This window comes from Festucalex cinctus, chromosome 18 (genome assembly GCF_051991245.1).
Source record: "Festucalex cinctus isolate MCC-2025b chromosome 18, RoL_Fcin_1.0, whole genome shotgun sequence".
NCBI lineage: Eukaryota > Metazoa > Chordata > Actinopteri > Syngnathiformes > Syngnathidae > Festucalex > Festucalex cinctus.
Window position 1 is genome coordinate 9,483,468 of NC_135428.1, and position 25,203 is coordinate 9,508,670.

General features: G+C 39.0%; 3 protein-coding genes across 11 annotated transcripts; 1 reads left to right on the forward strand and 2 right to left on the reverse strand.

Annotated features, from left to right (window-relative positions):
- Positions 1 to 725: 725 nt before the first annotated feature.
- Positions 726 to 6,706, reverse strand: LOC144005994 (pyruvate dehydrogenase E1 component subunit alpha, mitochondrial-like). Its single transcript, XM_077504598.1, has 11 exons — positions 6,599 to 6,706; positions 2,994 to 3,050; positions 2,751 to 2,924; positions 2,528 to 2,654; positions 2,356 to 2,447; positions 2,194 to 2,286; positions 1,971 to 2,126; positions 1,573 to 1,644; positions 1,391 to 1,458; positions 1,120 to 1,228; positions 726 to 1,029 (listed from the first exon to the last, which is right to left on the reverse strand). The coding sequence occupies exons 1-11, from the start codon at positions 6,692 to 6,694 to the stop codon at positions 865 to 867; spliced, it is 1,209 nt and encodes a 402-aa protein (XP_077360724.1). The 5' UTR covers positions 6,695 to 6,706; the 3' UTR covers positions 726 to 864.
- Positions 6,707 to 6,853: 147 nt separating this feature from the next.
- Positions 6,854 to 11,930, reverse strand: LOC144005993 (pyruvate dehydrogenase E1 component subunit alpha, mitochondrial-like). The gene is made up of 11 exons (XM_077504597.1): positions 11,766 to 11,930; positions 10,500 to 10,568; positions 10,241 to 10,414; positions 10,039 to 10,165; positions 9,878 to 9,969; positions 9,703 to 9,795; positions 9,464 to 9,619; positions 8,413 to 8,484; positions 8,237 to 8,304; positions 7,771 to 7,879; positions 6,854 to 7,687 (listed from the first exon to the last, which is right to left on the reverse strand). Exons 1-11 carry the CDS (start codon positions 11,811 to 11,813, stop codon positions 7,523 to 7,525), a joined length of 1,173 nt encoding a protein of 390 aa, XP_077360723.1. The 5' UTR covers positions 11,814 to 11,930; the 3' UTR covers positions 6,854 to 7,522.
- Positions 11,931 to 11,989: 59 nt separating this feature from the next.
- Positions 11,990 to 24,013, forward strand: map7d2a (MAP7 domain containing 2a). Of its 9 annotated transcripts, XM_077504588.1 has the most exons (19): positions 11,990 to 12,274; positions 12,397 to 12,519; positions 13,668 to 13,760; positions 13,840 to 13,935; positions 14,018 to 14,095; positions 14,547 to 14,710; positions 14,869 to 14,962; positions 15,765 to 15,824; positions 16,329 to 16,418; positions 17,613 to 17,719; positions 17,809 to 17,924; positions 18,021 to 18,277; positions 18,359 to 18,506; positions 18,585 to 18,738; positions 19,345 to 19,452; positions 19,533 to 19,583; positions 19,789 to 19,822; positions 21,159 to 21,672; positions 22,378 to 24,013. In XM_077504588.1, exons 2-19 carry the CDS (start codon positions 12,480 to 12,482, stop codon positions 22,634 to 22,636), a joined length of 2,463 nt encoding a protein of 820 aa, XP_077360714.1. In that variant the 5' UTR covers positions 11,990 to 12,274; positions 12,397 to 12,479; the 3' UTR covers positions 22,637 to 24,013. The 9 variants fall into 9 exon arrangements, with proteins under 9 accessions (XP_077360714.1, XP_077360713.1, XP_077360715.1 ...); XM_077504587.1 differs by lacking the exon at positions 11,990 to 12,274 and having other exon boundaries at positions 12,283 to 12,519; XM_077504589.1 differs by lacking the exon at positions 11,990 to 12,274 and having other exon boundaries at positions 12,283 to 12,519; positions 19,792 to 19,822.
- Positions 24,014 to 25,203: the final 1,190 nt, after the last annotated feature.

Below are 25,203 nucleotides of genomic sequence, written 5' to 3' on the forward strand. Positions count from 1 at the left end.
AAAACAGGTTTCGACTTTGCAAAATTTACATTTTGTGAAAATACTTTTCAATGAATATTATAAGATAAATACGTAATATTCTTTTTCAAATTGTGTCATGACTTAAGAAACACAAAAACACATTCTATAAATTAAGCTAAAAATAACAATGTTTTCCAAAATATGCAAATATGTCTTACGAGTATACAATATATACATTTCCAGAAAATATGTTCAACGGTCTCTGAGTTGTAGTCACAGAAGGCATAGTTCAAATCTATATAATAAATGAATTTAACAAAAACGTGATCTCACAGGTTAACGTGGATGAATAATTTTGAAGCTGTTGCTGAATGACATTGCAAGTGAGCGATTACATCATTGCGTGATTATTTTTATTACTAGATTAGTCAAATTGATCGGCCACCTTGTATCGTTTTTATTTGGAAACCATACTGTATTATTATTTTTAAATTAATATGTGCATACTGCAAACTAAAGTATATTTATTTTATTTTTTAGAGGGGAAATTCATGCGTTTTAGTATTTGAATCACTTTTCAAAAGTTTTCAAACAAATTTGTTGCTAGGTGCTTTTTGAGAAAAAGTTGCTAGGGTAATCTAAAGATAGCAGCAAAAGTATGATGTTGAATGACCATTATGCCCAATTAAAAATATGGATAGATTCAGTACAGGCATAAAAATGCTGTCCGAAATATGACACACGTTACCTTAGTCCTGCGATGTTTTAATGTATTCAGACATCTTTGACATTATTATTCATCTTATTGATATAAGTCACATGTTGACACAAAGTCAACATGTGGATCTCAGTCAGGTCCATTTATTTATTTATTTTTGTTGGTCATTGTCAAAAAGTTCCACTTTAGCTCACAGACTTCAACTTTGTCCATGGGTTGACGCCGTGCACATCTTGAGGTATATTATTGCTGTAGATATAGTTGGATAGTTCCTCCACTGAGGGTTCAGGGCTTTGCATGGCAAACTGTGTAGCTTCTTCAACATCCGTTTTGCTTTTCTCTTCAATCTGCTGCATGAGGGTGACACAAGAATCTGAAATGTTTCCAAAAATTCTACTGTGCGCCACTGCAGTATTACAGATAGAACATATTACTGTTACCCTCAGTTCCTCTGTGCTGGCCATGTTGTTGCTGATGATGTGATCCTCAAATTGTGAGATGGGGTCTCTGTTTCTGCGCACCTCATCAACCTCATCCACTGAGCGATATCTGGGAGATAGGAAGAACTGAGATCCAAATACGTTCATTCCACAGTACTGCCACCATTGAAAAAAATATACTGTATTAAAGGGTAAGTCAAACCAAAAAAAAATGTTTTGACAATAATACGTTCTATGCAGCATGTTTAAGGTTCCACTTTAAGACTTTTACTTGTTCTCATCTTCTCCCTGAATGTGTCCAAAGTAGCGATAGGTCTGAAGCTCCAGAACGATTGGGCCCTGAGATGCAAAGAGAGAAAATATCAAATTCATTTGTCATTTGTTGTGAAATAGTATGCTGTAATCAAAATATTTATATAATTAAAAAAAAATAGGGGGTGTTTGACTTCTCACTTTCCCAGAACGACAGTGATCAGAAGCAAGCCTGGTTGCCTCCCGAACACAAAGGATGTCCATCCCATCCACCTGGAGACGCATTAGTGGGTTAATGCAAGTTTCTTTATTCTGCTCAGCTTGATTTTTCCAGCCAATGAAGCGATACAGTCTTTGATATGTCTGCGTGGGTAAGAGTGTACGAAAGTAAGATGGTGGTGGTTTAAATAGAGGTTAGCCTTGCTTGCTTTGACTGTTCAGATACCAGCAGTACCTCGGGACTGGAAACAAAGTAAAACTCCATCCGTGCCGCCAAAATGTTAGGTTTAACCATGCATGGTGATAATGAGTCAGTGATTGTGTCTGTCTGCCACAAGCGGCTTCATTTAAAAATTCTGAGGGAGGCTACAGAACTTTACCCTGAGTCCAGGAATGACGTCCCCTCTCTTGTAGAAATTGGTGTTGACAGTACATCGCTCCACTGAAGTACCTTTTGCGTATTGATTATTCTCACAGACGAAAATAATGGGAAGCTTCCAAAGAGCTGCCATGTTCATGGTCTCAGCAACCTGCCCCTGTGGAAAGGTGGTAGGACAGCATTTGATAAACAGACAAGATACCATAGCTTTATAATGTATGCACCTGGTTGGCTGCACCATCACCATAGACACAAATGCACAGCTCATCCTTCTTCTGGTATTTGCACGCGAACGCCAGACCGGCGCCCAGAGGAACCTGACGAGAGCACAAATAATTGTACCAAATAATTTGTCCCTACAATACATGCAGTAATGCGCGCAGTACCTGAGCTCCAACAACACCATGACCTCCGAAGAAGGTGCTTGTGTACATGTGCATGGATCCCCCTCTGCCTTTTGATATTCCCGTCTTTCGGCCTAAGCAGTGCAAGTGGGTGAAGTCACAACCATTTAGTTACAGCAAAACCTCCAAACTTGAGCAATTTGTAATCTGTTACCCGCAAGCTCCGCCACAATCGCCCGAAGAGAGCCACCCCTGGTGAATATGAAGCCATGAGAGCGATAACCAGTAATGAGGTAATCAGTCGGTTTCACGGCTGCATTGATACCAACCGCACACGCTTCCTGTTAGAAGAAGCAACCGGGTAATTTTTTGTCTTCTCGAGGTGTGGTGAGAAGAATTTTTTTTTGGCATTTCTAGATTTTAGAATTTTACGACACCTGGCCAGTATACAAGTGGCAAGCGCCTCTGATGATCTTCTGCTCAAACAGTTGTTTTGCCTTCAGCTCCAAGCTCCTGATTGTCTGCATGGTGAAGTAGTACTGCAGAGCGTCGTCGCGAGTCAGAAGCACCTGAGTGGAAGGTGCCTCGTCCATTAGATAGACGTCACATTTCTACAGGAAAATAATAGAGTGTAATGAGCATAGAGGACATTTATTCAATATGAGATGGTCCTGTTCCACCTTTATTTGAATGGCTGCCTTAGCGGTAAAGCTCGCTGACCTGAGCGCTGCTGTCCCCTGCAAGCAAAGACCTCACTCAAAAAGTACATCAGAATAAGCCAGTCAGTGTAAATGCAATTTTGCTCAACACAATAGGTAGGTTGCGATTGGCTGGCAACCAGTTCAGGATGTACTCTGCCTACTGCCCAAAGCCAGCTGAGATAGGCTCCAGCACCCCCGCGACCCTTGTGAGGAATAAGCGGTCAAGAAAATGGATGGATTTTTTTAAATATCTCATTGGAAATGAGAGAGGGAAGCAATGCCAATTTAGTCCGTCGCGATCAAAATTTGATTTATGGCCTCATTCGCTTTGATGTCCTTTGATGACGTAGGATGAAACGATAAAAATGATCGATCGGGGGTCAAGAGGTCACGATCAAAGGCCTGGTATGACGTAGGATGAAAGGGAACGATAAAAATGATCGATCGGGGGTCAATAGGTCACGATCAAAGACTTTTTTTGATGACGTATGAAAGGAAAACGATAAAAATGAGGGTTAGGGTTAGGATTTCAAAAAGAGAGAAGTGTGCCTGTGTGTGCAATATGGGGGGAGGGTGGGGCGGTGGGGAAGGAAATGGCTGGTGAGGGGTCCAAATGATTTCAAAGCAAAAACAATTATCCTTCACATTTGCAAGATGGACGTCTAGCTATGTATTTTATGTTTTTGAGCTGTTGTATATAAGATTGCGTTGTACATAAGAATTTTACCCTCTCTCACGTTTTTGTTGTGTTACAAAACTAATAAATGTACTGATTTAAAAAAAAAAAAAAAAGGATTAGGGTTAGAGAAGGTGTTGGTGGCACTCTCATGAGCAGAGTGCGCAAGTTGTTTTAGCTCCTCTGCAGATGTGTACTTGTATAAACGGTTATTTTTCTCTTTCTAGTTTTGTTTTTGTTTTGTTTTGTTTGTGCTACGTGTTATATTTTGTGTCTATACGATTTTCATCGGATGTCTCTATGTATTTTTGTTGTTAAGTTTATGAGGTTTTGTATATACGAATGCGCTGTGTGAAAAAGGGTTTTACCCTCTAACGTTTTTGTAATATTAAAAAAAAACTAATAAATATACTGTTTTTTTTTGTTTTTCTTAAACTGATTTATGAAAAGGACTTGTAATCACAAACTTTTTTTTTAAGTAGTAACTGATTTAGGAGGGGGAGGAGGAGGAGGGGGGAGGCTGGTTCAAAATATGCATGTATGCATGCGTGTGTAGGGGCGTCTGTGTTTTCTTCTTGGGGGGTAGTAAAACAGCCTTTGAAAGTGTTTGTTATACGATGCTTCGGTCTGAAGTATACTACTTTGTAGTCGCGTACAAATAATTTTATACATTCTTTTTTTAAAAGAGAGAAATGTAGGTATGAATGTTCGACCCTGTTAAAATGCAGTGAACTTTATACTTGATTTAGACCTTATTCGTTAATTTACTAGGGCAATGTATTGTAGAGATCATACTTTTTGAAATCTTTGTCTTCGAAATAAGAGATCCGAAGTCTTTGTGAGTTTTTTTTTCTTTTCTTTTAAATACTTCGAATTACCCCTTGTTAATTTAGCCTATAAGATATTATTGAATATGATAGTCTGCAAGATTAGCTATGCTAAATCACCCCTGGGGCTAAAACACAAAACTACAAGATTTAACCAGAGCGTAGCAATCTACCGCGAGGATCTTTTTAATCTTAAAGCTGCTCTTTGCAACAATTTAAACATATCGGGAACAAACGTGTATCTTGTCTGACTATGGGAGATTTAACTTTTGATTGAACGATATATTTATTTTTCCCTACGAATCGCGCTTACTTTCCGAAGGTACGTGTAGGTAAACAAAATTTTTTTCCCCACACATATTTACACATCGGGACTCTTTAATTTACCTACTACGCGTGTTTTTCATTGCATTCTCTTGTTTGACCGATAGATGGCGGTCGTGAGCTATACACTGGGGCTTTAACGTCTGGCGCGAGTGATACAATTTGAGTGCTGTGCGTTATTGTTCTGCAAGAGAATAAAAGCCAGCATCAATAATATATATATATATATTTTAAAAGGCACCGACAAGCAGAGCGTGAACCTTTCCTACGAATCAGACAAGTTGGAGCCGTCTGCAGACTCCCATCACTCTCGCAGCCTAGATACAGGCAAATACACGGAGGAGCGCCAAAATAATGCCTTCGTGAGCCATCATTCAACCTCCTCAGATCGGCCATCTCTGATCTGACGACTCTGGCAAAGTTTCACACATGTTCAGCTGCTCGGCTTCTGAAGACAAATCACAGAGGCTGTCTCCCCCGTGATCGATTATCATCTGGACTCTCATCGTTGTCCTTTGTTTTATTTTGTTTTTTTCTTAACAGTGTGATTTACAGGACAAATGGCTGCTCGCCGCAATAGAAATCTCACGTTTAGCAACAAAGACAAAACTGTTTAACACTTCATACAGTCGCAGGACAACCAAAACCAAACCAAAATATATATTTTTTTTAAATCAGTAATGCAAAAATACTACTAGCACTAATATTAATAATAATAATAATTATTATTATTATTATTATTATTTTATTATTATTATTTTATTATTATTATTTTATTATTATTATTATTAATAATAATAATAATAATTCACTTTTGGGAATTCCACTTTATCTAGATTTTTTTAGTTGACGATCTCAGACGATTCGATCTCGATTCGATCTTTGACGATTCGATCTTTGACGATTTGATCACGATTCGATCTTTGACGATTCGATCTTTGACGATTCGATCACGATTCGATTTTCGAATCAATTCGGCAAAAAAAATCAAATCGTCAAAGATCGAATCGTCAAAGATCGAATCGTGATCGTTGGAATATTTGTAATGTTGAATAATTTTAATCATGAGAAATGTGGTGGTCCATAGTTATTTTTTAACCCGTATTTACCTCTCTCTCTCTCTCTCTCTCTCTCACTGCAGAATCTTTAATAACTATTTTGGTACAATATTTATTAAACTATTATGTGCAGTGCACTTTAGTTGAATCACTTTATTTGTATCTATGTTATATTCCATGATCAAATGCAGTGCTTCAGCGGTTTACAATAAGTCTACTAACTTTAATTAACACCTTGGCCCACCTTGCTTTTGAGAACTGCTGGGCTAAACAAATAAGTAATGGCGATAACATGCTATGATACAACAACCAGCCTTTCGAGGAGAGTACACTTTAGTCTGGTATAGCCAGTTAAAGTCTTCATCTTTCTTTTTCTTGTGTGTTTGTAGTGTAGATTGAGCTTAAAGCACACATGCAAAGTCTAATGAAGATGCAATACAAGAGCTACCTGTCAACTATTTAACCTTTGGAAATATGCTAATACAACTGTTCCCATTTAACAATATTTATATAGCTAGCAGAGATCAGTAAATACAAAGCATTATACTTTCTAATATTATGGTTACTTTGTTCAGATAGATCACTACAAACATCTGTTAGTATCTGCTTAATAAGATATAAGATATAAGCAGTGCTTATCCTCCAAAAACGGCAAACAACTACAGCTGAACTTGTTAGAAAATGACAATGTAAGTGTACCTTTAGGCCGACAGGTATCCTCTGTGTTATGATGCTGGTGAAAAAAAAAGCCATTGAGCCTGCTTGCCTCATTATACGTAGACGATTTCCAGACATAAATTGTGTGGTTTACCAACAGTCTTTCACCTGCAAACTACAAAGCCAACCAACCTGTTTGACTTTACATGACATTAAAGGTCTTGCATAATTATGCAGGTAACATTCTTTCACTCAAATGGTTACCTATAGTTCATTGACAATAAATGAACAAAAACGCAGGATTTCAGATCATTTATTACACGATGCTCATGAATCATCATCCTTCTCTCAATACAGTTGTCATTGGTAGAGTAACATTTTATGCTGCATCGAATCAGATATAGACATGTTTTTGTTAGCAAAATACTTCTTACATTATGGAGAACATACTAACAAGATGTTCATTGTTCATTTTAAGTGCAACATCATGAGTGAGCCTGCAGTTTATTAGCTCGCTTTCTGTTACGGAGTGTGACACTTGCAGAACATCATTTTTTTTTTCAAAGAACTAATAACAAATGTACAAACCAATGAGCAACATCTGTCTTACACTGCTGCCGTTTGTGGCCAAGAGATTACCTCCAGTATGTCTTCCAAATGCTTAATTGAGAGGGAAGATAATACTTTTTATTACAGTATTTTATGTCACTTCTAACCAAAGACAAGATGATCAAATATGAATAAACAGTCATCATGGCACATGAAAGATGGTTTATTTCCGGCTTGTTGTTTCCTGCAGTTCTAACAAAGTACCGGATAAATATTATTGGAGCCGCATCTTGTATGTAAAGTGCAGACAATAAGTTGGTGAGACTTCAGGTTGTGGGTCTAAGGTGTGACACAATTTGCTTTGGGGCCGCAGGGTTGTTTTATATTGAAGCAGAGTGGGTTGAAAAAAAAAATTCTCTAACTGACAGACTTAAGCTTGGTCCACGGGTTGGTACCGCGCACCTCCAGCGGCGGATCGTTGTGAAAGATGTGGTTGCACAGTTCTTCCAGCGGCGGTTCGGGATCCGTGGTGGCAAACTGGGCAGCGTCTTCGATTTCCTTCCTCACATCAACATCAATTTCCTGCAGACACAACACCAACAGTTTACTCATCAAGCCTAAAAGCACAATAAGTTTACGTGAAAATAATCAGCAGTAGTTGCTACTTTGAGCTCTTCCACGCTGGCCATGTTGTTACTGAGCATGCGGTCCTTCAGCAAGGAGATGGGGTCGCTCTTGCTGCGCACTTCTTGGATCTCTTCACGTGTGCGGTAGCTGTGAAGGCAAAAATTGGTGTAGGAATGTTGTGACGGTGGTTTCCAAAGTGTATTTTTTCAGTCCAGATAAAAAACATTTTTACCAATCAATTTGGATGTAATTTAGAACATTATTTAGCCTAGTAGGCTATGTGATACTATTTGTGAAGGTAGTTTGTTGTAATGAATAATTTGACTACTGAATAGTTGTTTATGTAGCATAGGTTCAAGATTGTGTACATGGTAGAAGCAAACATAAGTGTTGATTCTTTATGATCATATCCATTCTAAGTATTTTGCTACCATCTCGTGGCATCTATAAGCAATTAAAAGGAGGGTCTAATTCTTGGACAATTCCGATATGACTCTTGATTACCTGACACCAGGATCACTCATACTGTGACCATGATAGCGGTACGTTTGAAGTTCCATCAGAACAGGACCCTAAAAAAAATGTAAACAGGAGCACTGAGTAAGTCAACCTGGCAACAAAAAAAAAAAAAAAAAAAAGAAACATCATCTATTCTGTATTATTTAATACGTTTGACATACTTTCCCAGCTCGGCACATATCGGCTGCAAACCGAGTTGCTTCCCGAACACAGAGGACATCCATCCCATCCACCTGAAATCCAAAAGATTGCAGATTAAACAAGTAGTCGGTAAAGTAGTAGTAAATGGACATTAGCTTCCTTAAAATCTTTGCTATTTACATAGAAGCCAGTGAAAAGGAACAGTGCCACAACATTTTGACAAGCAGAGAGTGTTAAACTAAAAAGTGCTTTGTGACAGCCTAGGCTGTTTAAAAGCGCTATATAAATAAAGATGACTTGACTTGACAACACGTCCTAATTTTGCAAAACATGATTATACAGACACTGGTGTAATCTCCCCTCTGATACTACCATGACAAGATGCTGTAAATCCACCCTATTCCGTGCTTTATGACTTACATAGCACCACAACATTGGAAGAAAAAAAAAATACTTAAAAGGAGGACCTAATGTTCATGACCAGAACTTTATTAAGCGCACACTGCCACCTGCTGGCAAAAAAAGGAAATAGGCCAAAATCCAACAGACTCTTTATGGACGTCTGCATTGTTTAATCACTTTTTGAGATGTCTATGTTCTGCAATTGTCAATTCTGACAAAAAAAAATAAAAATAGAAGGCCATAGAATCTAGCAATGACTGATATCTTTGACTAAATAAATATCATGTCCCTGCGATGGGGTATTTGCCACGGAAGAAGCGGGACTGTTTTTGCACATCAGCTTTGGTTCTGGTTCGGTTTGCAACGTGTGGGCTGCGTCTAAATACTTGTTTTTCCGACTTTGTGCCTCTCGGTTGCGCATTCGCAACCCGGACCGGAACCAAACTGTGCAAAATCACGGAAGTTGGAAGTCCCGCCTCTTCCGTGGCATATATCCCATTGGCTGGCAACCAGTTCAGGGATGTACCCCGCCTACTGCCCAAAGCCAGTTGAGATAGGCTCCAGCACCCCCCGCGACCCTTGTGAGGAATTAGCGGTCATGAAAATGGATGGATGGATGGAATATCATGTCCTTTCAATGTTGTTGATAATTAGTGATTAGTGTTGTACCCTGAGACCAGGGATGTAGTCGCCTCTCTTGTAGTAGTCCGTGCTGGCTGCTGCTCGCTCCACCGACGTGCCCATGCCATACCTGTTGTTCTCACAGATGAAGATGACGGGCAGCTTCCAAAGTGCGGCCATGTTGTACGTCTCAAAGATTTGACCCTGCGGACAATGAAATTTGCTTGAGGAAAAACGAAAACAATCAGTGTATTGTGAAAGAAGTTGTAGGGAAATGAAGAACTCACCTGGTTGGCAGCACCGTCACCATAGAGACAGACACATAACTGTTTGTTGTCAAGATAGTTGCAGGCCAGAGCCACGCCAGCACCCAACGGAACCTGAGAAATCAGACACATAAGTGCAACCCTCCAAAAAAAATATTTTTACAAATGTGTTTTGATGATAAATTTAGACACACACCTGTGCTCCCACAATCCCATTTCCTCCATAGAAATGTTTACAGTACATATGCATGGAACCTCCCTTGCCCTTTGCAATACCGCCTCTTCGCCCTGCGCATAAAAATAACCCAAATATGCTGAATCATCCAAATACGAACACAAACTCAATTTAGTAATCACCAGTGAGCTCAGCCATGATTTCCTTCACAGTGCCTCCCCTGGTTAAAGTGTAGCCGTGAGCGCGGTAGGCCGTGATCAGGTGGTCGGACAAGTTAATCGCCGCCTCGATACCAACAGCGCAGGCTTCCTGTGGAATGAAAAGCTAAAGTCAAACTGGAGGCGTTCAAAAAATACACAAACGGAGATTTAGCTCCCCAATTACCTGGCCATCATACAAGTGACAGAAGCCTCTGACGATCTTCTGCTTGTACAGCTGATCGGCCTTCAGCTCCATTCGCCTTATTGTCTGCATGGTGCGGTAGTACTGCAGACCCTCGTCGCGAGTCATCACCACCTGAGTGGCCGGGCCCTCGTCCAGTTTGTGGAGGTCGCATTGCTAAGTAGAAATAACAACATGTCAATTATTTACAAACCCCAAAGTGTCGTCAGCATCGACCGGCGCTCTAGTGTGTGAAACTAACCTTTATTTCAAAAGTAGCCTGAGTTGTGAAATCGGCATACGTCCTGGCTGACACAACCACTGCAGCACCCTGAGGACAAGATGAGGATCAACATACGTTTTCAAGCAAATCTGTTCGACAACAGCAGACGGGAGAGAAATGAAAATGAACCAAAGTGTTTATAAATATATATTTTATTTATTTCATGCGAGAAAAAAACTATGTCATAGGTGTCAAACTGCAATCCTTGAGAGCCGCATTCCAGCAGGTTTTGGAGGTTTCCCACTTTCAACACAGCTGATTCATGTTTAAGCTCATCAGCAAGCTCTGCGGGAGCATGATAATTATCCTGATCATTGAATCAGGTGCATTAGAGTAGAGAAACCTCGAAAACATGCAGGGCTCTGGCCCTCGAGGACCGGATCTTGACACATGTGAACTATGTGGTCGGTTGTTGTGAAGCAACAAGTAATAACTTCAAACAATTAAGTCCATCCCTTTGAAGTACAACATTACAAAGAATATTTGCTGAAAAGGTCTGAGATGTCTGGAAGACATCTTCATTTTTTATGAGATTGAAGTATTTAAAATGTACTTTAATCTCATATAAATTGAAATCGATGTCTTCCTTTCAAGATAACTGGCAAAGCACCACACAAATTCCAATCTGCATCATTTTTATTATACGCTTAAGTTATATAAGCATCAAGCATGGGTTAGGGTTTCAAAATTAAGTTTCAAGACAGGATTAGGATTTTAAAATGGGGTTTTGAAGCAGGGTCCAGATTTCATGGTTTCAAGCCGAAACTGGAGCCAACAAGGCCATGTTGTGGTTAACAAGTCCAGTGGTGGGTTTGTTTGTGTTGACCTGGTGGAGACCCTAAAAGTTATTTTAAAAATGGTTAATCTATTGTTTGAGATTGCATGTCACATGTCAATGACAGCGAATAGGAATTAGAACAGAATATTGTAGATACATCATTCTGTACATTATATTGTTGTCGATTGTAGCAATGTCAATGTGCACACGGAAAACGCGTAGTTATCATCAAAATAATAAATATCTGAATGTTCAGATAAGAAACCTATCAGGTGAAAAGCATTTGTCAACCAAAACCATTTGGCTGCACAGACTTCAGTGAGGCCAGTTGTAAACTACCATTCGGCCTAACAAGGTCAACAGATCGCTGGTAGTTTCATTTTCGGGATGGAAATCCATAACGTGGGAAAGATGACGTTGCAGGATATTGCAATAAACCCCTCACAAAACGAAAACTGCATACTTACATTTTTTTGCGCACACGTCCTCAACACATTAAATAAAACTGACAGCATCTTTCCTGAGCTAGCTGGCTACCGCCCCACACAACGACGTCCTTCTGGTAGCCGACGCACTTCCACTTCCGCTTCATTTCTTCTTCTTCTACTCATAATCCATTGCTACGAAAGCTTTTCTGCCATCTAGTGGTTTGTTTGTGACAACACATGCACATGAAATAATAGAAGTATCACCCACGATGTTACTGGTACTGTAGTGTACTGCAGTTCTTTTTAAAAAGAGCGACTGTCCAGCATAATCATCAAAGCATAATATTAAAAATATAATAAGATTTATAGATAGCCTCCTATTTTTATTTGATAAATAAGTGAGAAGAGGAAACATGTTTTTTTCATTTTCATTTTTTTTAATATCGAATAAATGTAAAATACCGTAACACAATAAGAAAAGATCATCAAAAATGCAAATATCGTTTCGTAAATACTTTCCAGGAGAAACTCCCCCCACTGGCTGTATAGTACGTACAACATGCAGTTAGTGCATCACTACATGCCGCGCCAGACTCCTCATTCCTAGCCCTCTCCATGACCTTCATCGGGACTATTTAGCTTCATTCTGAGGTTGTTTTATTCTCTGGAGGTTTGCAGATGAAAGCGGACACCTGAGCTGCATAGCGGAGTCACTGCGGCTGCTTTTGTGAGCCTTTCTTTTCTCCTGCGACCATGGCCAGCATAGTAACACCGTCCGACACAATGGCAGCAGGTAAATATTTGATCATATTTTGTACTTTGATGTTTTCATGAGGCTTTATTGCAGACTTGTGAATAACGACGTCACATACAGTATATATAGGCCTATATATATTTTTTTTTTTAACTGTTCGATGCAAACAGTAATATGTGTGCATTATGATGCAGCGTGAATATGCTTCATTTTCTTGCAAACATATCCAAATTATTCATACATTAAAATAGACGACCTCGTGTTTCCTGTAAATTGTTTAATTGTGCTTCCTGAAGGGGGAGGCTTGTCGGATTTTTAAAGGCAAAACGTAGATCGACGTTGTTATTGTAATGACGTCACTCTGTCGTCGAAGAGCTTTGATGGGTGTTGAGTGCAGTGCACACTGCGCAGACATGGCTCTGTAGAGATTGGACTTATTTTTGCGAGCATCCTCCCGCGCCAGTGATGAAGATGCTGCTAATGATGGTAAAAGTTGAAGTCATTGTTAGGCCCTCCACACCCTGAAAAGAGAAGCAGCAGCAGATCAGTAATCACATTTTCTGTAATCATGTCAATGACTTGTCCAATGCAGGGAACAGCTATGCCCATGTCAAACTCAGGTTCACTGCTCATTAGAGACAAATAGACTGAAACTGAATTGTGACTTTGATGCTATTCCTAAACGGGCTTTTATAGTCATACTGAAACGATATTAGGTCGAAACCTAGGCAAAACAGGAAACTTAAAACTGAATCTTTGAATTTTTATGAATTCAAAATAATGGACAATGAATATCAAATATTTTATATTTTCAGCATGATAAAATGAAGAGGAAATGTGCTGCAATTCACAAAACTATAATTTTCGCAGAAGCTGCTGAGATTCATCGCCTTTTTTAAAATATAAAAATTGTTTCACAGAAGAATAGATTTTGTCATATCATGGAAAAGTAAAAAAACAAAACTGCTCAATCAGCACAGTTGAGTCATCTGTGTGGTCTAGCTTTATGTACTGTAATAGTGAGCAGCTTAATAGTCCTGCCAGACTTAAAAGTTAAGATAATTTATTATTTTCATGCCTATGTATTTATTGAGAGCCTGTGACTACCTTTGCCACCTCTGGTGTTTCATAATGTAAATGTTTGTAAATGTAAATTTGTGGATTCATATCTTGTGTTTCTGTGCTAGTCGAAAAGATGGCACCTCCAACTGTCACGCTACTTCCCGACAAGAGAAATGGAACAAACAGTCACAGCTCCCCGGCCAGAGCTAAAAAAACAAGTGAGTAATCCAAATCAACACTGCAGGTCTTGAGACAAAAACAAATGTCCGATCTCTCTTTCCGCGTTAATGATTATAGCTACAAATAACGCAGAGAAGAAGCCTCTATTGAATGGACATGCATCGCCTTTACACGTGATTGCGAACATCAGCTCCAATCATGCCGGCAAACCAAGTAAGTGTCACGGTTAAGTGTCGCATTCTTATTTCGTTTAATTAGCCTGTATTGATCGTCCCCTGATGTCTCTACCCTTCAGGTGTGGAGGGTTTTTTGAAAACGGATGACAGGATGCGTTTAGCCAAAGAGAGACGGGAGGAGAGGGAGAGAGGCCTTGGTAAGAAGCCACCGTCTAACCTTTTCTCTATTTTTCAGTCTCTCTAAAATGACTTTAAGATTCCTATTCTGACATTTTCACCCCCCACTGCCTAATTGCTTTGCCAGTGCATTTATTCTGAGCTTGCTGGCTCGCTGACATGATGAGCTGTGTCAGAGCAGAGAATGTTGACCTCCACGTATATAGTAGCCTACAGAAATGGGTCTCCTTACAGATAGTGCTGCAGCCTCATGACAATTGTCAGTAACTTCCAAAATTGTGTAAATGCTGAGCTGAAACGACTAAAAAATTTTTATTAAGGAATATTAAGTTGCAAGTGGTACTTGTTGTGTCCAAAACGCTTACAAAAAGGTGCCAAGTAGCAATAGTTGCCAGTAACCTAATTTGGGAAACCCTTTCGCTCTTTATTGTGATTATTATTATTTTTTTTGTGTGTTTCGTCTCTCTTCAGCGGCACGGGAGCAGCTGATCAGAGAGAAGGAGCGTCGATCTCAGCTGCAGTACGAGCGCACGGTGGAGGAGCGCTGGAAGCGGCTGGAGGAGCAGCGGCACAAGGAGGAGCAGCGCCGAGCTGCGGTGGAGGAGAAGCGAAGACTGCAACTGGAGGAGGAGAGGGTCAGCTAAATCCAGATCATCCTTTTAAAAAAGAAAAAAAAAATCTAATTTATTTTACAATGCTAGGAGCCAACTGTACCCAAAAGCAGAGTTGCCAATGGGAACATTAGGATGAAAGATGTTGACAAAATCATAAAAATCCACTATGGTGCATTTAGGAGCGGCTGGAGGCCCTGATGAGACGCTCTCTGGAGCGCAGCCTAAACTTGGAGAACAGACACAAACGTTTGAGCAGATTCGCAGTTGGAGCAGGTGAGAACATATTAGTCTGCACAGGTTGTTTTAGGAACACTAAGCATAAACAGGAGAACATTTGTCATTATAATATGCACTAAAAATGTGTATGCAACACAGAATCTAATCAGAACCAATACAAGAGCAGTATAAATAATTCTGGATGACATTAAAAAGAGCATAGATCTTTGCCAAGGTAAAAAAATAAATAATTTCTATCTGAATTATTTTATTATCATTACATGCTGGATGTTCTTTTAGCAATTCTCATTCAATCTCTTTATTGATTCTCATTGGGTGAGGGAATTAAATACTACAAATTGGATTAGCTGTTTAATATTTTGAACTTTGAGCAGAAGAAACAGAATAGCCAATATGCACTCATAATCTGTAATTTATCTTTAAGAGGAAAAAAAAAGTAGGCAACTTTCTTTTCAAAGCTGGTCAAGAGCCCAAAAAGCAGTTTTTAGGTCAAACATTTGAGTCATTTGGCTGCACTGAGAGAAAAGGCGGTGAATAATTTCGCATGTCCTATTTTTTAGTTTATTTGATTTTTGTTTTTTTTAAATATTGAGAATTTTTGTTCTACTTCATGATTTTGTTGATTATTCACATTAAAAAAAATCTAATTTTATAATTTTTGTTTAGAGCATAAAATGTTTTTGCAAGGCACTCTATTTGCAATGTTTTTTTTTGTATTTGACTCCAGAGCTATTTCAGACATAAAACATCGAATTGTTCAGTTAAAATAAAACATTTGACCTCTTTTTGCAAAATACCTTCTATAAGATTATTGAGACACACCTTTTGCCGCCTCCAGAGAGTCAGGGGTTCCCGAACCCCCAAGAGGCACATCCCTTCGAGAGCGGCCTCGCTAGGGGTGAGCGAATAAGGAATATTATGGGATTTTTCTGTAATCTTGTTAACTAAATAAAATGCCTATCCAGTATTCAAACATCACTTCGCCATGCATGGTGCTCTGTTTTGGAAAGATTAGCTTGCAGCATTGTTTTGCAGTAGGCTATTTGGAAGCATATTGAATGAATCATTTTAATAAATACTGATTATTTTTAAGTTATTTCATAAAGCTCTTGTATTGCATCTCATTAAATGTGTGAAATATCTAAGATGCCTGGTGATTCGAAAGAGTTGTCGATTTTTCGTGAGAGCTTTTCTCTTGGATTGATGACTGCTGACAGCTTGGCTTGTCTGAACAGAAATGCATGAGTCCAAATGAGTGCTCCTTGATTTTCTTAAAGACAGAATGTTGTTATATATCTGCACTGGCATCTGGCATCTAAACTCACATCTTGGTCTCGAAGGCTAGACAATCCTCAACGGGAATGTCCGTAATGCTCTGCTCTGCTCCACCTGCTGACTTTAGGTGACACTGAGAATGCAACGCTGTCTTTCTCTGCTGCCTCCGCCCTTTCCCATGGCCTTGCCTCCCCTCTTCCTGCTGTCAGCGAATCTGGTAATGTTTAGCTCACCCCAGCCCCCTCCGCTCCCAAATGTATAGCCCCATGCAACAGTTATAATTTTTTACCTGCATTTGTTTGTCTTTGGGTGGGATTTGAATGCCCCGTCAACAAAGGCAAACCACTGTTATGCCTGCATGTTTTTTTTTGTTTTTTTTGTTTAGTTAGGAATGAAACCCATTTTAAATGTTTTATTGATTGGGCCTAATATTTAGCCGAAGAGGGTTTTTTTTGTGCCTTGTATTTTTCTTAGACTGCAAGCAGAACAGAAGAAAATATGTGTTGAAAAATTCTCAAAGAGGAAGTCAACCTAAAAAAGAAAAGTGAAAGAAAAGAAAAGAGTCGAGCAGTAAAATCCACCCATTTTTCAATCACAGCTTAGCTTCAGGAAACAGATGAGCCGTGATTGGTCATTACCTGAGCAACTGTAATTTTCAGTCCATGACAAGTGGCAAAATGGGTGTATTTTGCTGCTTTTCATGTTCCCCAAACGCAATATTAATCAGAATGCAATGTTTAGACTAGTGGATCTGCATAAAACATTATTGTAAAGAAACAAATTGGGTGGACTTCCCTTATAAAAGTAGACTAAGCCAAAACAAACTTACAAAACAACAATAGTCTTCTCTTTTAATAATGGTTAATCTTTGGAACATGGATAGAAATAAATAATTCTCCTGTGGATTATTGATACTGGAATATTAATCTCTCAATTACACACAGCACAACAGACCACATCAAATTGCTCCCACCTTTTCCAGTGTGCTCTGATTTCCTAAAATCAGCTAAATGGCCTTTGATGAGCAGATTAATTGCACATGACCTAGAACATACACCAAAATAGACATGACTGCACTTTTTAGAGATTACACTTCACAGATGGTGACAGATGGAACTAGAGGTCATGTGGGACAGCAAGAAATCAGTTTGTAGTTGTGCTGACATGTGGCTTTCAATATGGCATGTCAGTGATAGACTGTATAATGTTGTTTTGCACTCAACTGGAAATACATGAGTGAAATTAGACATGGATGCTATTAGTACTAAAATATCCAAATATTGATGTCTTTGCTTCTGCAAGTGGCGGTAAACATGACTCCGCTAGCTTCACACATTTCAACCTCCACCCGTGAGCTGACATCCATCTGCTGTTATTTGATTTCATAAGCATCCTTTTTGTCGCCACGCAGCGCCCTGCAGTCCTCGCAGGTCACCTTTGTACAGCTCACGGAGCCCCGCTGATACCCACAGAAGCGGACTACTGGAAGGCTCTCAGTCCACTCCCAACACCCCAAAGGTCAGGCAGGTCACAGGCTGATATTCGGTTTCTCCTCATGTAACCCCTGTGAGAACAAACGTTAAACTCTCGCTCTGTGTTGCTCTCAGAAAGAGCGTCTGCAAAGGGAGAGGAGAACAGCCTCCCCAGGTGGACAATACACAAAGAGAAGATGTGAATCTCCCGCTAATGTCACCAAGCTGATGACACCTCCGACGATCTCTAAGTGAGATCATTTGACTAGTTTTAAAATGTCAAAAAAGCCACGTTTGTGCAAAAGTGAATTTCTTTTTCTCTGATTTTGTCAAATGTATGACTGCAGGCTGGCTTCTAAGACACACATGCCGTCTGCCGGCAATGTCCTTGAGTACAACAGCTCTCCCAGCAAACCACGGCCTTCCAATGATAAAGCACACAAGGGTGAGGCGACGGGAAAAAATAAGCCCCATATTCACAATGCAGCTGATGTATGTAAAGGCGGATCATCTGAAGCTGTGAAAGGTGACGCACCGGAGAAAAAAGAGAATCCTTTTGAGAAGAAATCAGAGCATGTCAGTCAAAATAGAGAGAGCAAAAGAGGTACATTTCTAATAACAATGTTAACTAACATAGAGTAAGTTTTGTTTTTAAAAAGCCTTTTTTTATGCATGTGTTCAACAGAATCATCACCATGCACGGTCACAGGGAAGGCAGCAGCTGGGATAACCAATGCAGAGGAGGCTAGCAGGCTGCTAGCAGAGCGTCGACGCCAGGCTCGAGCACAGAAAGAGCTGGAGGACAAAAAACGAGAGCAAGCGGATGAAGAAAGGTGAGAAAAATGTCATTGCTTTAATTAACGGAAGAATGGATTCAATTTGTAAGTGCAAACGATGTGCCATTCTGCCAGGGTCAAAGAAAAACAGCAGACCAGACTACTTGCGCAAGAGCAAAAGCAGCAAAAGGCGAAGGAGTCTGAGAAAAATGGCACAGTTTCTAACATGGGAACACAACAAGAAGATAAACAACAGGATGTGCTGGGGAAAAAGCTAATGGGCAGAGAGGTAAGAGATCATTGTGCATTAAGCTGGATGGCTGCTGCTCTAATGGACCTTATTCACCAATACATTAAAAAAAAGTTCTTATAAAACAGTCCTTTAAGCATATATCATTGTAAACAAAATTTTTAATAATTAGATAATTTTACATTAACTGTGCATTATGCTGGATGGATGCTGTTCTAGTTGTCCTTATTAAAAAGAGAAAAAAAAAAGTCTTGTAAAGGGTTCTTATAAAGCAGTCTATGAGCATCTGTTGTTGTAAATAATTAGATAAAATAATTATTTTTACAATAGACCGATACAGTGGGGTAAAATCCAATAGTAAGTCTATGGGAAACTGGCCAAATACTTTTTTGCCTCAATTTATATCCCATTATAGCATCCCCCCCCCCCTTACAATTGCATGAAATTAATGTCAATTAAACAATATGCCACCTCTTGACAAACAGCAAAGAGACAGCATAGTAAAGATTATTTGCCTAAGTGTTTTCATGAACGGTAAAATCATCTAAAAATCCCAAAGAACTTCAGTATTTCAATACAAATATGTCGGTAGGCCCATCGTGCCTGTTTTGCTCTGTCCTAAAACTTTTTTCTTAATATTTTCAGAGAGAAAAGGATACAATTCAAGCGCATGAAGAAGAAGCGCTGCGTCAGCGTCAAGACCGAGAACAACAGTCGCAACAGGAAGTGGAGCAGAGGCAGCTGAGAAAGAAGGTTACTGTCATTTTTGTTCACTGTGCTTAACTTGGAACACATATTTACATGTCAACGCCTTTTTTTTTTTTTTTTTGCAGAGAATTGATGAGATCATGAAGAGAACGAGGAAAGGGGAAGTTGACGTGAAGGTACTGTAAGAGACTTCCTCTCATACAGTCGCCCTGCTGCCTTCAAACGCCTGCTGATGTCACAATGTTGTCATTTTTCTTCTGTTTTTTAAAACTTTAATTTTCTATTTATTGTGCATTTATTAAATTTTATGATGGTATTTTGGGTTTGCGTCCTATTTATCACAAATTTCATCCTTTTTTTTTTTTTTTTGCATTGAATCAGAAGGATGAACAGGTGGAGACCAGGTCACCACCAGGTTAGTATTGATTTGGTTACCATGCAAATACTTTTCTCTGCTTCGACTGCTTACTTCGCTTCTTTTGTATGCCTTGCAGCTGCACGCATGGCAGATATATAATGCTATGAGCTGGCATATTTTAAAAAAAAAAATACTTTTTCAAAGCAGATTTTGTTTACTGCTTGTTTGTTAGTTTGCAGTAACATGCAAGTGATTTTTCAGAAAACTGGTGTGGTTGTGCATGGGCTAAGAAAAAAAAAGTATTAAAATGCTGCAATTTGTTTTCATTTATAAGTAAATGATGCATGAGGTATCTTTCAAAATTCAGGCATATGCATCAAGTGAGCATAAAGGTCGGCAATTTGGTGTGATCTGGCTTTGGCACACTCAGTGAGTGCCATTGGGTGCATTATTTTTTTTATTTTCTTATGGCCTTTAGTCTGTCAAACGTATGCCTTGGCTAAGATTGGACGGCTGGATCTCATTATCTACCTAATGAGCTGCGTTTTTGTTCTAATGTTTGCACCCACACAGTCAAATGGGCTATATGCTGGGAGATGTCATTTAATGAAGTGAAGCACCATGGGAGATGGCTTTAAATGAACGTGCCCTTGAGATTATCTTTATAGTTCTGCCACAGCTCTAAAAAAACGTTACTTGAGTATTCTGTACTCTATTGGGTTGAAGAATAAGAAGGTGTTTTTTTTTTTTTAACATAGGCGTTTGCTTATTTATTTATTTTTTGTTCGGTTGGCTTGTCCAAAGTCGAGCCCTGTTTAGGATTCTGCACAGTAAATTTTGTAGAGTACATTTTACACAAAAAAAAAAAAAGACTACGTACATTCGTCAAAACAGTAAAATTTACACTTGGAAGACACAAAGAATATTCAGAGTAAATGTGTAATGTAAAATTGGTACATTTTACTCTGTTTTGACTGGGATTATAGTCTTTCTAGAGTATGATGTACTCTACAAAATTTACTATGTACATACAGACTAGGAGGAAAACAAAAATGACAATGACAAACTAAGTACTGACGGAAGTAGGTTTAAGTCCGTCAGCGTAATCGCCACTGACCGGGTCAAGTACAGACAAACCTCTCAGTCCGTCACTGACAGATGCCTGTTGTGTTGATGATTGACGAATGACAGACTGACGGAATGTCCACCTCTGTCTTTCGGCCTTGGTGGTGACATGACAGATAACAGACTGACGATACAAGACAATAGAAAATTCAGTACGCGCCATCACTTATCACCATTTATGGGAATAGACTCAAATCCAATGCAGGTGATGGATGCTGGACAGTTCGAATGAAGTGAAGCCCACCTTGATGTTTGTTATTCTCCACAGGGGAGGTAGTTACTGTTGAAAGTAAACCTCAGGGAGACTTTGTATGGCGTAAAGAGCAGATCGCAAGTAACAGGGAAGGGAAGAGAGAAGCTGCAGCACAGATGGACAATCCGAAGCATGTTGAAAAGTTAAACAATCCTCAAGTGACGCCTGACAAGAGCCTGGACAACAGAGAAATGATAGCCGCGGACAAACTAAACAAGGAGGGGGTGGACGTTCTGCAGGTGAATGCAAACAAGCAGCCGAGAATCCATTTCAAAGACATGAATCCATTCACAAAAGAGCCAACCAAAGAGACAGGTGGCACGGTGAAGCAGAATGAGATGAATGGTGTAGTCAAGAGGGCGGAAAATGTCCCTACGAGGAGTCATGTGACAGCCGAGGTAAGCAAACAGAAAGTGGTGTCCTCGGCGAAGGGATATGAAGGACAGGGACCTCAACAACCACCCGCCATTCAACTGGAGCCTTTGGAGGTGAAGAGGTCTTGTGATGAGGTGCAGTCTATGGACATCAGGTGAGCCACAATGTCCTTTAAACTTTAATATTGAACTCAAATTATAACAAGTTTGCGTTGGATTGATGGCAACTGGACTGTTCAGGTTATCGTAAAAGCCTCTCATTTGAGCAGGCTTGCTCAGTTCTTACAGAGAATTTAGTAAAGAATTAAAGTGGAAGTCAACCACCAAAAAATGTTTTTGACAATTATGTATGTACTATGTACAGTATGGTATTCTGGTTAATATTGCGTTAGTGGAATATGAGTTAAGCAGCCAAATCCAGACGTTTTTATCCATCTCAGGGGGCGGCCATTTTGCCACTTGCTGTCTACTGAAGATGACATCAATGTTGCTCAGGTCTCAGGTAACAACCAATCACAGCTCAGCTTCAGAAAAGAAGTGAGCTGTGATTGGTCGTTAGCAACTGTGATGTCATTTCCAGTTGACACCAAGTGGCAAAATGGCCGACCCCTGAGATGGATAAAAATGGCTGGATTATGCTCCATAACTCTTAATTCCACAAATGCAATATTAATCACAATGTCATGTTTGGACTACTGAGATCACATATAACAAATTATTGTTAAAAAAAAAAAAAAAAAAAAAAGTTAAAGGTTGCCTTCCACTTTAAGATACACTGTCAAGGCTTTTGCCGAACAATCCAGTTGCGCTCAAACCGATTCCGAGAATCCAACCTGATAATTTTGTAATTTACATTCCAGTCCAGCTTCGAAGGAAGAATTAATTTCCATCCCAGAATTCTCTCCAGTTAATGAAGTTCAGCAATGCGGCATAAGTAACACCCGGGCCCTTCAAGACCTGATGGACCTGACAGGCAGCGTGACATGCTCGAAAAGGACCTCTGAAGGCAACGTCGGCGACTGCAACAAAAATCTGATCCAGGGGGTTGTCAGCCCCGTGTCGGACTCTAAGCTCATCGGGATGTCACCTCCCTCCTCGAATCAACTTAATATCCATTAGTGAACTCAACTTTGTTCCCATACGTGTACTAGACCTGGCATTTATTAAAAAACAAAACAAAAAACAATAATACATTTATGGAAAAGAGCCATATAAACTGACAACTACTGAAACTGCACCTCACAGTATTGGAATATACAGTACTAATCATATATAGCAGATGTGGGTGTATTGAAAATTAATGGAGTAGGGTTAGGCATTTGACTAAATTTCTTTCAATTCGATTTTAAACATTCAATTAATTGTTTTTTGTGGATGTTACTCAAAATAATGTTACTCCAACTCAATTACGTCATTTAAATCAACAGCAGCTCTGTTGTTCGTCATGTGGTAGTAGTAGTCGTAGTAGTAGTCGTGCTCTCCATTTTGCTTCATTTCCCACCCAATTACAAAACTATACTACCCATCCCAAACAATCAGGGATGTCAAAAATCTTTTGGGCTTTTGAATTTTGAAGAATTGTCTCGAATGCCTTAGTCTCAAGACAATTTCACGTTTTTCTTACTGAGACCTCATAAATTGTGTGGGATTGATGAAGACTGCTGAAAAACGTATTGGTTGCAAACCGGAAGGAAACTTAAACTTGGATTCACAAGTGCAGTAGTTAGCATTGACAAATGTGAATTAGACTTTCAATTAACAATTTATAACATTGCTTATCATGTTTAGGATAGGATGGTATGCTTCTAGTTTGGAAAATACACAGCAAAAATTGGAGTGTTAAAATTTTGGTGTTAAATGTTGGAGGTTTCGGTGTTGATTTCAACCTGCAAAGTGTATTTTTAACACTGTGATTTAAAAGGAAGTCAATGTTGGAGTTATTTGGCAGAGTTGACAAACAAACGTAAGCTGGCTAACAAAGTTAAGTAACGTTGACTCACTGTAAAATGGATCACTATTTAAGTAAGTAAGAAAGTATTAATTCAGCCTTGTAGTGTGTGGAGCTATATGAGCCCACAAGAACCCATAAGAAATTAACTCTCTGGGAGTCATTTTAACACTTAACATTTTTGCTGTGACAAAGCAGGAATTTGTCACTATTGAGCTCCTTAAAAATGCTTGCACAACCACTTCTATTTTGTTTTTATTTATCTAAATGTAGATTCACGATAGAGATGCCTTAATGAAGATTATACCGCTGTGCTACCACTGTTTGACTTGGTTATTGATCAAGTAAACACAACTTAACGGTAGCTTTCTTGTATGTATGTGTCCAATGTTCCACCATGCCGTGCACAGGCTTTTTAAATTGTCTTATATAGATCAGACATTTTAATTTGCTGTAGTTTAGATCAACATGGTTGGAATTGCCTTTATTTATTTTCAAGATTGAATTCAAAGAAGTATATTTGATTTGCATACACATTATAGCTAAATTAGGACCACATCAGTTGAGTCGTCATGAGTTGTGCATGACTATCATGGTCATAAATGATCAGAGACAATAAAATGTTAAGAGATCAACATTGTATTTATTGTTCAGAAATGTTTCGTCAGTGTGGCTCTTTAGCATTTGTACAGTACATTGGAGGCTTGGAACACAACAAAGATGGAGGATTTGGAAGAGTTTGATTGTTGTCCATCTTCCTAGAATCCAAACATACATGGTAGGGTCATTGAAGACTCTAACAAATCAACCTCCATTGCAACAGAAGTTCAGCATTGAAGTGAAAAACTGTTCACCAGACTGATGGCAGAAATTTATTATATTAATATAGGCATTAGCATCATTGCAATAACAGAAATCAGTCATTATCTAATACCTTTACGGTAGTTGCTTTCTTACCACGGTTAGAAAAACATGTACCTGTATTCTATTTGTTAGATTTTACAATGCAAGTGGATCCAGGATCGTTTTGTTCAAATTAAGAGATTAGTTTCACATGATTTGTGTAACAGGTGTTTTCAAGATGTTTTTCTTTCACAAGAAGTTAAAAGGCCAAGTAGCCTATTCAGAACACTAAATGTATTATCGTTAATAATGAGTATACGCCTTATTTTTGTGTTTTCCTACGTAATTGCTGAATCATAAATGTCGTAAAACCCAGACAGGTGGAACAGGTAATACAGTTTCAGTAAGCTTTTTGATCTCTCACAACTTTTACAACCTATTCAGACCACCAACACTGAGTGAGAGCAGTACACACACTACATATCATATCTTAAAAATTAAAATAATAATAATAAATTAAAAAAACAAAACAAAAAACGACTAAGAGGATCCAGCTAGAGTAGACTCTATTTTCTGTATCGCTTGTCCTCATGTGTCAGCAGGAGCCTATCCCAGCTGACTTTGGGTGGGGTACACCTTGGAATGGTCGCCACCCAAGTGCAGGGCACATAATATAGACAAACAACCATTCACACTTTGGTTTCTCAGTTCATAACATCAGCAAAGCTTTTGGAGACACATTGTTTTGATGGTTTGAAAAGGTGACTGTTTTGTGTTTTCCCCCTTGTGCCAAGTTATCAAAATGGTTATTGTATATATGGTACAATAAAACAGTCTGTAGTTTTTCTTTTTTTAACTCAGCTAGTTCTACTTTTTTATTTTTATTTTTATTTTT